Raw genomic sequence first — 15,820 nt, 5'->3', positions numbered from 1 at the left:
GCAAAAATAGGCTTTTAGAGAACACGACAAGACGGATAGTTCCACTAACAAATGCAACTACAAGCAGCTTGCAGCGGTAATTGCACATTATGATGCTTTCTACTGTGTTTTCTGGGATGTCAAAATCAATTCAGAACGTTTTGATAGCTTCCATCGCATCATCCATTAAAAGTTAGATTAAAGAGAGAGGTTGACACAGCGCATTTTTGGCGGCTTTCCACTTTCCTCCTGCATTTATTTAGCAAAGATGAGAACACATAATCACTCCGGACAAAACCTCATTACATAAATGTTACAGCAGCCTAGGCTACACCTAAACATTAGAGATCTGACATTCTGTATGGGATAAAAACGGGAAAATCTTTCAGTCTGATCAACTGTAGGCTACTAATAAGAGCAGCTGCATACAGCCGATGTGCGCTGTCCATTTGGTAACGTTATGTATTTATAGTCCATTTGTGTGTCAGGAGAAAATGTGAATGTGATCAAATTTGGTTTATATACAAAATTGGGCTGGCAAGGCTGTTCTTGCCACAATATGGACTTAGTCATTTACCAAATAAGGCTATCTATTCCTGTGGCGGTCCTCATGACAGCCAGTAGCACTTGACGGTTTTTGCGACTGCACTTGAAGAAACTAAAAGTTGTTGACATTTTCCAGATCGACTGACCTTTATTGTCATTTCTCTTTGCTCATTTGAGCTGTTCTTGCTATAATATCGTCTTGGTCTTTTACCAAATAGGGCTATCTTCTGTATACCACCGTTACCTTGTCACAACACAACTGATTGGCTCAAACGCATTAAGAAGGAAAGAAATTCCACAAATGAACTTAAGAAGGCACACCTGTTAATTGAAATGCATTCCAGGTAACTACCTCATGAAGCTGGTTGAGTGAATGCCAAGAGCTGTCATCAAGGCAAAGGGTGGCTACTTTGAAGAATCCTAAATATAACATTTACATTTGTATTTTTTTCGTGGTATCCAAATTGGTAGTGGCAGTCTAGTCTCATCGCTGCAACTCCCGTACGGACTTGGGAGAGGCGAAGGTCGAGAGCCGTGCGTCCTCCGAAACACAACCCAACCAAGCCGCACTGCTTCTTGACAATGCCCACGTAACCCGGGAAGTCAGCCGCACCAATGTGACGGAGGAAACACTGGCAATCGTGTCAGCGTGCACTGCGCCCAGCTCGCCACAGAAGTTGCTAGTGCGCGATGGGACAGGCACATCCATGCCGGGCAAAACCCTAACCTGGACAATGCCTGGCAAATTGTGCGCCGCTGCCCCATGGGTCTCCCTGTCACGGCCAGCTGCGACAGAGCCTGGACTCGAACCCAGAAACTCTAGTGGCACAGCTAGCACTGCGATGCAGTGCCTTAGACCACTGCGCCACTCGGGAGGCCCTATATTTTGATTTGTTTAACACTTTTTTGGTTACTACATGATTCCATATGTGTTATTTCATAGTTTTGATGTCTTCACTATTATTTTACAATGTAGAAAATAGTAAAAAATAAAGTAAAACCCTGGAATGAGTAGGTGTGTCCAAACTTTTGACTGGACCTATATATATATGTGTAGCCGAGGGTATTTTTGCAAAAAGTCTAGTAATTGTGAAGACCCTCTTAAAAGCAGCAATCCTTAGTTGAAACAATAACAACTCCAACTCCCCGCCAGTTTCAGTAAAAGGCTAAAAGATGGGGCTGGCGAAATGTAACCACTCAAATTCATACAGCTATGGATGCAAGGCCTGACCATCCATGATATCAAAACCATAGTTTTATCCATGTTGAGGCTATATAGTGTTTGTTTACATTCATACTGTACAAAAATATAAATGCAACCATTTCAAAGATATTACTGAGTTACAGTTCATAAAAGGAAATCAGTCAATTGAAATAAATAAATCAGGCCCTAATCTATGGATTTCACAAGACTGGGCTGTGGTGCAGCCATGGGAGGGCATAGGCCCGCCCACTTGGCAGCCAGGCCCATCGACTGACGAGCCAGGCCCAACCAATCAGAATGTGTATTTCCCACAAAAGGGCTTCATTATAGACAGAAATACATCTCAGCACCCCCCCCCCCCCCCCCCCCCCCAGATGATTCCTCAGGCGAAGAAGCCTGATGTGGAGGTCCTGGGGTGGCGTGGTTACACATGGTCTGCAGTTGTGAGCCCGGTTGGACATCCTGCCAGATTCTCTAAAATAATGTTGGAGACAGCTTATGGTAGAGCAATTTACATTCAATTTTCTAGCCACAAGTGGACATTCCTGCAGTCAGCATGCCAATTGCACGCTCCCTCAAAACTTGGGACCTCTGTGGCATTGTGTTGTGTGACAAAATAGCATATTTTAAAGTCGCTTTTTATTGTCCCCCCCAGCACAAGGTGCACCTGTGTAATGATCAGTAGTGAAAAAAGTACCAAATTGACATACCTGAGTAAAATAAAAATTAATAGAAACAGACTTAAGTAAAAGTGGAAGTCATCCAGTAAAATACTACTTAAGTCAAAGTATTTGATTTTAAATATACTTAAGTATCAAAAAGTAAAAGTATAAAAATCTTCACATTAAGCAAACCAGACAGCACAATTTATTTTTCATTTACTGATAGCTAGGGCACACTCCAACACTCAGATATAATTTACATACGAAGCATGTGTGTTTAGTGAGTCCGTCAGATCAGAGGCAGTAGAGGGATGTTCTCTTGATAAGTGCGTGAATTGCATTCAAAATGTTATGAGTACTTTTTGTGTCAGGGAAGATGTATTTTTACTTAAGTACTTACACCACTGGTAATGATCATGTTGTTTAATACAATTCTTAATAATCCATCCACCTGACAGGGTTGGCATATCTAAATAAGGTTTTTGTGCATATGGAACATTTCTGGGATTTTTACATTTCAGCTCATGAAACTAACACTTGACATGTTGCGTCTATATTTTTGTTCAGTGTACTTTGCTTACAAACATTCGATTAAAACAAGGTTATATGTTGGGTTCTGATGGGGTATGACAGTTGAACTAAGCTCATGAGACATTTATAAGTTATATTCTTCTAGAATGAAATGGGTACATATCATTAACTTAGAACTCCAAAAATGTACATTACCATTCAAAAGTTTGGGGTCACTTAGAAATGTCCTTGTTTTTGAAATAAAAGCACATTTTCTCTCCGTTAAAATAACAGAATTGATCAGAAATACAGTGTAGACATTGTTAATGTTATAAATGACTATTGTAGCTGGAAACGGCTGCTTTTTAATGGAATATCTACATAGGCGTACAGAGGCCCATTATCAGCAACCAAACCAATGGCATATTGTGTTAGCTAATCCATTTTAAAAGGCTTAATTGATCATTAGATTTTTTTTGCAATTATGTTAGCACAGCTGAAAACTGTTGTGCTGATTAAAGCAGCGATACAACTGGCCTTCTTTAGACTAGCTGAGTATCTGGAACATCAGCATTTGTGGGCCCAATAACAGGCTCAAAATGGCCAGAAACAAAGATCTTTCTTCTGAAACTCGTCAATCTATTCTTGTTCTGAGAAATGAAGGCTATTCCATGCGAGAAATTGCCATGAAACTGAAGATCTCGTACAACGCTGTGTACTACTCCCTTCACAGAACAGCACAAACTGTCTAACCAGAATAGAAAGAGGAGTGGGAGTTCCCAGTGCACAACTGAGCAAGTGGACAAGTACATTAGAGTGTCTAGTGTGAGAAACAGATCCCGCACAAGTCCTCAACTGGCAGCTTCATTAAAACAGTACCTGCAAAACACCAGCCTCAACGTCAATAGTGAAGAGACAACTCCGGGATGCTGGCCTTCTAGACAGAGTTGCAAAGAAAAAGCCATATCTCAGACTGGCCAATAAAAAGAAAAGATTAAGATGGGCAAAAGAACACAGACACTGGACAGAGGAAAAAAGTGTTATGGACAGACAAATCTAAGTTTGAGGTGTTCGGATCACAAAGAAGAACATTCGTGAGATGCAGAAAAATGTAAAGATGCTGGAGGAGTGGGAGATTTAGAGATGCTGGAGAAAGTGGGAGATTTGTACAGGGTAAAAGGGATCTTGAAGAAGGAAGGCTATCACTCCATTTTGCAACGCCATGCCATACCCTGTGGACGGCACTTAATCGGAGCCAATTTCCTCCTACAACAGGACAATGACCCAAAGCACAGCTCCAAACTATGCAATAACTATTTAGGGAAGAAGCAGTCAGCTGGTATCCTGTCTATAATGGAGTGGCCAGCTCAGTCACCAGATCTCAACCCTATTGAGCTGTTGTGGGAGCAGCTTGACCATATGGTACGTAACAAGTGCCCATCAAGCCAATCCAACTTGTGGGAGGTGCTTCAGAAAGCATGGGGTGAAATCTCTTCAGATTACCTCAACAAATTGACAACTAGAATGTCAAAGGTCTGCAAGGCTGTAATTGCTGCAAATTTAGGATTCTTTGAAGAAAGCAAAGTTTGAAGAACACAATTATTAATTCAATTAAAAATAATTATTTTTAACCTTGTCAACATCTTGACTATATTTCCTATTCATTTTGCAACTCATTTCATGTATGTTTTCATGGAAAACAAGGACATTTCTAAGTGACCCCAAACATTTGAATGGTAGTATATGTAGCAACTACAGATTTTCCCTTTGAGTAATAGCACGTAGTACAAAAGCACACCAACATCTCCAGTATACTCAACACTTCCTTTTTAGATTTGTGGTTCAATGCAGTGCACAAGGATGAGCCTATATGTATATTTTTCTCAAGGATTCAAAAGTGGAAACCGGAAGGTAGTTCAAAGGTTAATTGCTGGAAGCGTCAAAAAGGCCATATAGGTTAACATTACCTACCTTAGGAGGTGTGGCTCTACAAAGACCATAAGATTACGACAGACAAGAGGTCACTAACATCACTAACTAACAACCAGGAACCGTGTGTCCTACACCTTATGATGGATTTCATTAGCAATTATATGTTATATGAGGAGTCAGACATGGAAACTACGCAGTATGCACTCCTACAAACCAGTCAAAGGAGCACACCCACATTCCCTGCCAAGGACACTCCCCCAAGATCCAGTGATCTTGAGTCCTTGGTTGTTTTTGGATTCCTAGGCTGTAAAATGTGACCTTGTGTATTCTTTCTGACTTTAGCTTGACCTAAATTGAAAAAGGTAAAGAGGTAGGGAACTGTCACGAGGAAAAGAAAAGCAAAAAGATAATGGAATTTGAGTTAATCACACCATCCTTGTTCTCTCTGTCACTCAACTGAATTCTGATTCAAAGAAAGTTACCTAGCCAACGTCAAATCACTATTCACTGTCACACACAACCTATATTCACACACATCTATAGAGTAGAACCCAGTAGAATCAAAGACAGATGTTTTTGATTGGTCTGAATGTTTTTGATTGGTCTGATGTATTTGATTGGTCTGAAAGGTATCATGTTTGCACAACATTTTGAGTAAACAAATAACAGGTAATAAGCTAATAACTGTGAGAGTTTTACCCCAGGCACCGGTCCTAGAGAATAATCAAATGTGTCACAGCCAGTGTTTATACACAGAGTGTAGAAAACATTAGGAACACCTGCTCTTTCCAAGACAGACTGATCAGGTGAAGAGGTCAAACCATGATCCCTTATTGATGTCACCTATTAAATCCACTTCAGTGTAAATTAAGGAGAGGAGACAGGTTAAAGGAGGATTTTAAGCCTTTAGACATTGATTGTGTATTTGTCATTCAGAGGGTGAATGGGCAAGACAAAGGATTTAAGAGCCTTCGAACAGGGTATGGTATTAGGTGCCAGGCGTACCAGTTTGAGTATGTCAAGAAATGCAACACGGCTGGGTTTCTCACGTTCAACTTTCCCGTGTGTCTCAAGAATGGTCCACTACATCCAGCCAACTTGACACAACTGTGGGAAGCATTGGAGTCCACATGGGCCAGCATCCCTGTGGAATGCTTGACACCTTGTAGAGTCCATGCCCCAACAAATTGAGTCTGTTCCTAATGTTTTGTACATTCAGTGTATATTGCAAGTGCTCCAGTGTGAAGAGAAGCACAGTATGAGGCAAGTGTGATTTCTAGCAAGTTGAGCGAACGCCTCCATTTCAGCTAATCTTGTTTTTGTCTAGCTAGCTTATGTGACACTGTTCGAGGGTTGGGTTTTGATTATAAAATGACATTTGTCCATCATTCTAAGGCAATTCATATCTTATGCAATTGCAATGAAAAAGTACTTTTTCAAGCCATCAGGCAGGCTTATAGCCTGAATTGTGTTTACACGGTCGACATATCATTTCCAATATGTATTGACCATTCATCCTTTCAGCAGAGTGCCAGTTCCAAGTTCAAACATTCTACCCATATAAAACTGATTAGCTATATAAAAACTGATAACTCTCTCTCATTGCAAATGGCAGTTACCAAACATTGGTGCAATTATTATAATATATTTTTTTACAACCATGATGACTCGTGATTATTAACATGAATGACCAGACCGGCAGGGATAATGTCTTACCTGAGGCCTGACATTGCATTTTGAAAAGACCTGAGGTGATCAGCATTGAATACTGCAAGAACATGTCATACACAACTCAGCAGATCAGTAAATACCTTCCCTTCAGACTTTGCTCCTCAATTCTGACAAGGAATTTACAGTGAATGTCATATTCACAGAAATGTTTCTTGTGCATAGAAAGTTTATTTCTCTCGAATGTTGTGCACAAATCTGTTTATATCCCTTTTAGTGAGCATTTCTCCTTTGCCAAGAAAATCCATCCACCTGACAGGTGTGGCATATCAAGATACCTTCTGCAGGGGACAATGAAAAGCCACTTTAAAATGTGCAGTTTTGTCACACAACACAATGCCACAGATGTCTCAAGTTGAGGGAACGTGCAATTGGCATGTGGACTGCAGGAATTTCCACCAGAGTTGTTGCCAGATAATTGAATGTTAATCTCTCTACCATAAACAGCTTTCAACATCGTTTAGAGAATTTAGCAGTACGTTCAACCGGCCTCAACCACAGACCACGTGTAACCATACCAGAAGTGAACTTCTGTCTGTAATAAAGCTCTTTTTGGGGGAAAAGCTCATTCTGATTGGCTGGGCCTGGCTCCCCAGTAGGGTTATGTATAGATAGCTGTTTGGGATATAGATAACTACCCCCCCAAAAATGTTTATTTTTTATTTTTTATAAAGTTTGACACAAGCAACCACAAACTGTTTGGGGCATTTTGGGGTAAACCTATTGAAGGACACATTATATTTATTTTCTACAATAATCACATTTAGTCTCAATTAATCAAGCTAAGCTTACAAACAAATATGAAAGAGGTGGGGCCAGCTGCATTCCAAACTTCCAATCCCATGGTTTCATTCCCAGATTGATATCGAATAGGAACAATGGGACTGTTACAGTAGGTTCTTTGTGTGGTTAATGACAGAAAAATCTGTAAAGCTCACAATTATCACCATTAGACTTCAATAAAAAGACTAGAACTGCCTGGGAGCAAATGGACAATGGCTTCACTTGTTGCTGCTCAGTGGAGAGAGTTAGAGAGGTTGACTATTTGGGAGAACTAATTTGGGACATAGCCCTATATTTCAAATCAATTGAGAGACATTGAAATTTACAGTACCAACTTTTAAATGGGGCTACTGACAACTTTAGTCTGTTCTTAGACAAGCAAATTTCATTGACAGAGGGAACAGTAGTCCTTCTCAAATGTGTTTGATTATCTTGTGAATTACTGTCAAACCAAACAAACAGAAATCTAAGCCACATACAGAAGAATGCCAATCTGCTAGGGGAAAAAATATTCAGGATGTGTTGTCAATGTGGATCTCCTAACACATACACATACAGCCTAAAATTAGATTAGTGTTGATCTCTGGTATAGTCCAGGCAGCAGCTTTCATGTTTGGGTGGAGGTATAACTCACAGACAGTATCAAACAAAGTACTGCATGACAATAATAATTCAAACAGCTGCTTGACAAGGGAGAAAATGGTTTAGGGACACAAACAAAGTTAGTCCTCAGCTCTAACAATGCCTCCCTTCAGAGTCAAGGAGAATGACTTGGAGCCATAACGAAGGACACAGAAAATGCCACTTCTGTACAGTCCCAGTCATAAATGTGTATATAAGCCATATTCACACAGAACTAGTATTACTATAGAACGTCATGTCCGGACGGGATTAGTTTCACCAAACTGCCCCTGTAATTATATTTTTTCCAGCTATGACGGAAACCTGGAGGCTCTTCTAGACGTGAATATTTTAAATGTCTAGGGATAGCCTAATATTGGCCTGATGGTCTTCAGTTCGGAGAAACTGTAACCTGTGCAGACATTTAATAACCTGACGGATTTGGCAATTTATCAATTAGCCTGAAGTTTTATTTGAAGCTGTGTGACTCGTACTGAACGGATGATGACATCATTGGAAAGGCATGTCATAACCAAAAACATCAATACCGTTTGTGCCTCAAATAGAACTTTGAGTAGCCAAATGACATACGATGGAACTACACACCAAATCAAAAAGCATTCAAATGCTTCACATCCATCTGTGTGCTTTAAATTCAATCAGACATGCTGTTTGCTCACCAGATGTTTTTCCCATTGTCTTGCTTTATGTGCCACCGGCAACCAGAAAAATATTTGGTCAAGGGGAAATAGGGAGAGGTTTCTTCAGCTGAAGCCACCGGGGAGGGTTTATACAGTCATCGGAGAGGGTTTATGCACTTAAACATCATGGTATTTTAAGATCCCAAGCTATTTGACATTCAATATTATTTTCAAATTTAGTGTAACCAACCAAACATGTAAAAAGATGATATGTTTTATTATGAACAGTGAAAATGATGGGCTATGATTACTTATAGGAGAAAAAAGAACACTGAGAGAACAATGTTGTTAAAGAGTATACATACCTTGCAAGGTAAACTCAACCATAACACCTTGGGTTATGTTGCTGCACTAGAAGGTTATTTAGGCCTTGAAGAGTTGAAATGACAGGCATGCATTTACTTGTGAGTAATGTTAAGTAAGCATTGTGGTTAGTATGCTACAGAAGATGCACCCCTGCTCCACCCTGTGCCGACAGCAGGGCAGGCCCGCCCATCAGACAGGATTAGGCGGACGCCTAGAGCTGCAGATTGACGAGGGCGGCATTTTCCGAGCTAAACTGATCAAGACGCACCTCCAACACATAACACCTCACATAACTCAGCCTCAAAACAATGAAAACTTCTCTCACCCAGTGGCATTTGGGCTATTAAATTGAACGCTGATGCCTCCCCATGATAAGCAGTGCACTTTGCCAAAGGCAGGGGTGCAAAATATGTATCTTGTCCATGCACAGCACGCCTCTCCATGGTGCTGTTGGAGACGCTGTGGTGCTTCACCAATACTCCATCAAATCATGTAGCCTATAGGGTAGATAGAGTATATAGCCTCTGTGGCCTTTTCTGTAGCCTGCAGGGCAACCAAATGTATAAAAATGTCATGAGAGACACTTTTTATATCATGTATGCTTCCAATCTATTGCCTAAATGGCATCCTATCAAATAAAACATTTGCTTCAATGTGAATATGAACTATCATGTTAGCAAACACACCATATTCTAAAAACAGGAGAGGTCAAATGGACAATAGCCTATGGAATGAAATTAGGCTACTCACTACTGCTGTCCGGGAGTTTTACAAAGTGGGCTAAATTGTCATGATATTTAGCGATTTCAAATTTGTAGGCCTGTTCTTCAATTTCTGATATGATCATGGCAAAGAAGAAAATACAAACTGCATTTTCCAAGATAACGCAACGCATGATAAACTTGGGTTGCTGACAGGCAGCACGTGAGTTTCACTTTTGGGTAAGCTAAGAATGTATCCTACCATTTCTACATGCCAGTTATGATTTTCATACTCACATTTAATTTCTCAAAATCAGTCACATGGTTACAAAAATGACATAACCTTAGTGTATTATTAGTGGTGGTCAGAAATCAGACATCCCCAAATGTCTGATCCCCAAATGTACTTTCCTACATGTGCGCGCTGCAGGCCAGGTAGCCTACTTTATGCTGATCAGGCTCGCGCACTCCATCAACATTAACAGGATAGAGAAACAACCAGATACATGCTCATATGGACCGCTCCAAACAAGACAATAAAAAGATTGACAAACCTCATAAATCATGGTATGAAATAAACCAAAACTTTTGAACTCTGCAAAAAAAAAATCCATTCAGAGAATGACTGTAATTAATCCATGCATTAAGAGATATTAATGTAACCAAATGACAGAGATTATATATAAATAGTACATTTACAGTTTTTTCAAATATATATATTTATTTATTATTATTTTTTACATTTTATTTTACCTTTAACTAGGCAAGTCAGTTAAGAACAAATTCTTATTCAATGATGGCCTACCCCGGCCAAACCTGGACGACGGTGGGCCAATTGTGCGCCGCCCTGTGGGACTCCCAATCATGGCCAGATGTGATACAGCCTACTACCGGTGATATATGTAATGAGGAATTGATACAAATAAACAAAGGGCAAACAATTCAGACATTGAAACAATTAATGTGCATGAATTGGCAGGAGACAGCTGAGCACATTCTGGAGAGCCGAGTGCATTATGGAGAGCGATGAGCCTACATCTATCTTCGCCACCAAAACCTCCCCTTCTTTTGTCTTAACATTTCAAATTATACTCAAGACACATCATCTTCACACATATTTTTGATGTTTTTCACTGACAGGCACAACTCAATAATCAGCTAAGTCTATTGCCATGAGTGCTGCCAAAATTGAGGGACAACCCAACAATGCAAAGCCTACTCGCCTGTGATTTGAAACAATCCACAGCAAAACAATTGAGAAGTTAATGATCCTCTGAGGCATTTGGAAAGTTTTCAGACCCGGTCACTTTTTCCACATTTTGTTATGTTACAGCTTTATTTGAAAAAGTATTACATTCATTTGTGTTCCTCAATCTACACATAATACCCCATAATGACAAAACAAAAACAGGTTTTTAATCAGCTTTGCAAATGTATTAATAATAAAAAGCTGAAATATCACATTTACATAAGTATTCAGAACCTTTACTCAGTACTTTGTTGAAGCACCTTTGGCAGTGATTACAGCCGCATGTCCTCCTGGATATGATGCTCCGAGCTTGGCACACCTGTATTTGGGGAGTTTCACCTATTCTTCTCTGCACATCCTCTCAAGCTCCATCAGGTTGGATGGGGAGCGTTGCACAGCTATTTTCAGGTCTCTCCAGAGATGTTCTATTGGGTTCAGTTCCGGGCTCTGGCTGGGCCACCCAAGGACATTCAGAGACTTGTCCCGAAGCCATTCCTGGGTTGTCCTGTTGGAAGGTGAACCTTGGCCCAGGTCTGAGGTCTTGAGCAGGTTTTCATCAAAGGAGCTCTCTGTACTTTGTTCCGTTCATCTTTCCCTCGATTCTGACTAGTCTCCCAGTCCCTGCCGCTGAAAAACATCCCCACAACAGGTTTCCTCCAGACGTGTAACTTGGCATTCAGGCCAAAGAGTTCAATCTTGGTTTCATCAGACCAGAGAATCTTGTTTCTCAGGATCTGAGTGTCCTTTAGGTGCCTTTTGGCAAACTCCAAGCAGGCAGTCATGTGCCTTTTACTGAGGAGTGGCTTCCGTATGGCCAATCTACCATAAAGGCCTGATTGGTGGAGTACTGCAGAGATGGTTGTCCTTCTGGAAGATTCTCCCATTTCCACAGAGGAACTCTGGAGCTCCTTCAGAGTGACCATCAGGTTCTTGGTCACCTCCCTGACCAAGGCCCTTCTCCCCCGATTGCTCAGTTTGGTCGGGCGGCCAGCTCTAGGAAGAGTCTTGGTTGTTCCAAACTTCTTCCATTTAAGAAGGAGGGCAGAGACATTTTTTGGTGCCCTTCCCCAGATCTGTGCCTTGACACAATACTTTCTCGGAACTCTACGGACAATTCCGTTGACCTCATGGCTTGGTTTTTGCTCTGACGTGCACTGTCAACTGTGGGACCTTATAAAGACAGGTGTGTGCCTTTCCAAATCATGTCCAATCAATTGAATTTACCACAGGTGGACTCCAATCAAGTTGAAAAAACATCTCAAGGATGATCAATGGAAACAGGATGCACCTGAGCTCAATTTCAAAAGTCTCAAAACAAAGGGTCTGAATACTCGTGTAAATAAGGTATCTGTTTGTTTAATACATTTCGTTAAAATCTAAAAACCTGTTTTTGCTTTGTCATTATGGGATATTGTGTGTAGATTGAGGAAAAAATATGTATTTAATCAATTTTAGAATAAGGCTGTAACGTAAAACAAATTAGGAAAAAGGGGCCTGAATACTTTGCAAATCCACTGTATATAAATTTAGAAAATGTTTTCCAATTTACTTTAGGAACCGCCACCTACAGTAGCTGATATTTAGAGCTTGAATAACCAAAATGCTGTCTTAAATCTTTGTCAGGTATCAGGACTATAAAGCCATTCCAACTGTATGTTTTATAAACAGAGGTGACCACATGGATAGGCATTAATTAAAGTGCATTGTCGGTTGACACTGCATAGCCTAGGCTACTATTCTGCTGAGGGATCAAAGGAGGACCGCAATTTTTTTGTCTCGCCAAAGGTGGCATGCCGACAGAGACCATGCAAATTTCTAAACCACCCACATATTACTGTAACTTTGACATCAATACCGTAATGTCAATTTGCTCGAGCATGTGTGACCAACCAGGTATTGAACACATGTCGTCTGCAAGACTACTGTGTTATCCCACTGGGCTCAGTCAGTTGTGGAAAAAGTACTAAAATGTCATTCTTGATTAAAAGTAAAGATACCTTAATAGAAAATGACTCAAATACAAGTGAAGTCACCCAGTAAAATACTACTTGAGTAAAAGTATTTTTTTAAATATACTTAAGTATCAAAAGTAAATAGAATTGCTAAAATGTATTTAAGTATCAAAAGTAAAAGTATAAACCATTTCAAATTCCTTATATTAAGCAAACCAGATGGCACAATATGTTATTTTTTTATTGATGGATAGCCAGGGTCACAACACTCAGACATAATTGACAAACAAAGCATTTGTGTTTAGTGAGTCTGCCAGATCAGAGGCAGTAGGGATGACTTTGTTTATTTGACCATTTTTTGGTCAAAATGTAACAAGTACTTTAGGGTGTCAGGGAAAATGTACGGACTAAAAAAGTACATTATTTTCCTTAGGAATGTAGTGAAGTAAAAGCAGGCAAAGAAATAGTAAAGTACAGTAAAGTACAGAAAACAAGTTGGTAGAGCATGGCGCTTGTAACGCCAGGGAAGTGGGTTCAATCCCCGGGACCACCCATACGTAGAATGTATGCACACATGACTGTAAGTCGCTTTGGATAAAAGCGTCTGCTAAATGGCATATATTATTATTATTATTATTACTTAAGTACTTTACACCACTGGTCATTGTCGAGGTTTCGTTACTCATTGTGTGTATGATAATTCACCAAACCTACATGCCCCTGCTCTCTTTTGAAAAGACAACAGATATACTGATCAGCACCTCTCTCCCATTGAGTATGTAGCTCATAGTACTCAAACCGGTCAAAAGGAGAGTCAGAGCAGTTTGGTACTGGATTCTTTATTATGGAATAACCGTTCACTATTGCACAAATGATCTGTTTTGCATGTCTTCCAGTTTGCATTGCGATTTAGTTTGGGTATTGAAAACTGGTTTCGAAGATGAGTCATTGTTGACTCATTAGTTCCATGACTGATGAGCATAACGTAACCGTTAGTGGTACAAAGTATCCGATTCTTGTCAAAGTGAATGTTACCATCTCCTAATGAAAGACAATTATTCTAAAAGCTTTCTTTATGCATTCAAAATCAGTTGCAATGATGTAGATGCATATGTACGATCACATTGGAGTAAAAGGAAAATAAGACCGATATTTTCAAGCAAACCAACTCAAACTTGTTGAATATGTGCATTTCAAAAGAGTAAAGTTAGAAAAGTAAGACGAGTTAAAATTGTCAGACATTATCGACTTCCTGAACAATAAGATATATCTGTATGCGCGTGAATGAGGAAAGCAGACTCACCACTCGCATTTTGAGACAAGGAGGAGACAGAAGTCTGGCCCATTCTGTCTTCAATGGACCGCCAAACCAACAATCACGCGGTCCCCGATGAACTTTCACAATAAAGTCATCGCCAAATCCTAAAGTTAATTTGACCTACTTCAGGCCAATTGTTGGGTTACAACTATTGGGGGAAAAAACTTCGCTTGGTCTGGGAACCTCTGTTTAACCTCCCTCCGATTCAACTCAAGAATGCCTGTCATTTCTTTATGCAGATTAGGATACTACCCGTCAGAGGTCGAGGGGAGGAATTCTCTACTACCAGAGAGGAAGAGGCGAAGTGAGAGGGTTTACTCCGCCCAAAATCTGTCCGCGAAGTAAGGAATTTGTGTATGGAGGCCAATGAGTGTCGAATTTGGTTAAAAAATATATATATTGCAAATTTGCTACGTGAGATTTATTTGATCGAATATAACTTTCGTAATGCCTAGGTTGTTACAAGTGTACTGATATAAGTGGACGCAAGTGTCATTCCAGCAACTTTGAACACATTTTTGATATCCGAGTTGTGTCTGTCCTCTCATTGGCTATAATGTTCCCACCTGATCTGGCGTCCTCCTGCCTGTCTTCCTCCTTTGTGAACAACGACTCCCGTTGTTAGGGTGGAGACACGAGCATCTCGTCATTATAGCCACAATCTCTGGTATACCGCCCCAATAGCCTACAACCACCTCGGTGCCTATAACAGATGTAAATAGTTGGATGTCATTTAATCAACACAGTATAGATATTTTTCAACCACACAGTGACACCATAATATAATTCCAGTGTTCAGATCTTCAAACTGATGGCAGTTTGAGGATTGCATAACAAGCAAACAATCTAAGATACAGGACTGTTTAGCTAGCACAGACTGGAGATATGGCCAAAATATAAAATCACAGTATTACATTTTATTTTTAAGGTATGGTGTTATTTGATGTTAATTGATGTTTTTGAATAATACACGTTCTACATTTTCTTTGGGTAGTGTGTGACCCTAGGGTGGCAACACATGCATTCTAAGTGATTTCAATGGGTCTTTCTCCATTCTGATTGGTTTATACTGTTCAATTCAACTTCAACCAAAAATACTGACGACGACGAGACAGTCTACAGGGAGGAGGTCAGAGACCTGGCAGTGTGGTGCCAGGACAACAGCCTCTCCTTCAACGTCAGAAAAGACAAAGGATCTGAACGTGGACTACAGGGAACAGAGGGCCGAGCACACCCCCATTCACATCGACAGGGCTGTAGTGAAGCGCTGTAGTAGAGCGGGTCGAGAGCGGGTCAAGTTCTTCAGTGTCCACATTACTACAGACCTATCATGTTCCAAACACACCAATACAGTCGTGAAGAGAGGACGACAATGCCTCTTCCCTCCTTGGAGGCTGAAAAGGTTTGGTATGGGCCATCAGATCCTCAAAAAGTTATACAGCTGCAACATTGAGAGCATCTTGACTGGCTACATCATCTCTTGGTATGGCAACTGCTTGGCATCCGATCGCAAGACGCTACAGAGGGTAATGCATATGGCCAAGTACATCACTGGGGCTGAGCTCCATGCCATCCAGGACCTCTATACCAGGCGGTGTCAGAGGAATGCCCTAAAAATAATTTCAATG

At 40.4% G+C, this 15,820-nt stretch overlaps 1 protein-coding gene across 1 annotated transcript in view; it reads right to left on the bottom strand.

Annotated features, from left to right (window-relative positions):
- phactr2 (phosphatase and actin regulator 2) overlaps window positions 1–14,468 on the bottom strand; it is a 48,515-nt gene extending 34,047 nt beyond the window's left edge. The window contains 1 exon segment of the mRNA XM_046357272.1: window positions 14,178–14,468. Coding sequence (XP_046213228.1) covers window positions 14,178–14,220 — 43 coding nt within the window. The 5' untranslated portion in view covers window positions 14,221–14,468.
- Window positions 14,469–15,820: the final 1,352 nt, after the last annotated feature.

The sequence above is a fragment of the Oncorhynchus gorbuscha genome, linkage group LG07 (assembly GCF_021184085.1).
Source record: "Oncorhynchus gorbuscha isolate QuinsamMale2020 ecotype Even-year linkage group LG07, OgorEven_v1.0, whole genome shotgun sequence".
NCBI lineage: Eukaryota > Metazoa > Chordata > Actinopteri > Salmoniformes > Salmonidae > Oncorhynchus > Oncorhynchus gorbuscha.
Note: the sequence above shows the minus strand (reverse complement) of the source record. Positions and strands in the feature narration are given on the sequence as shown.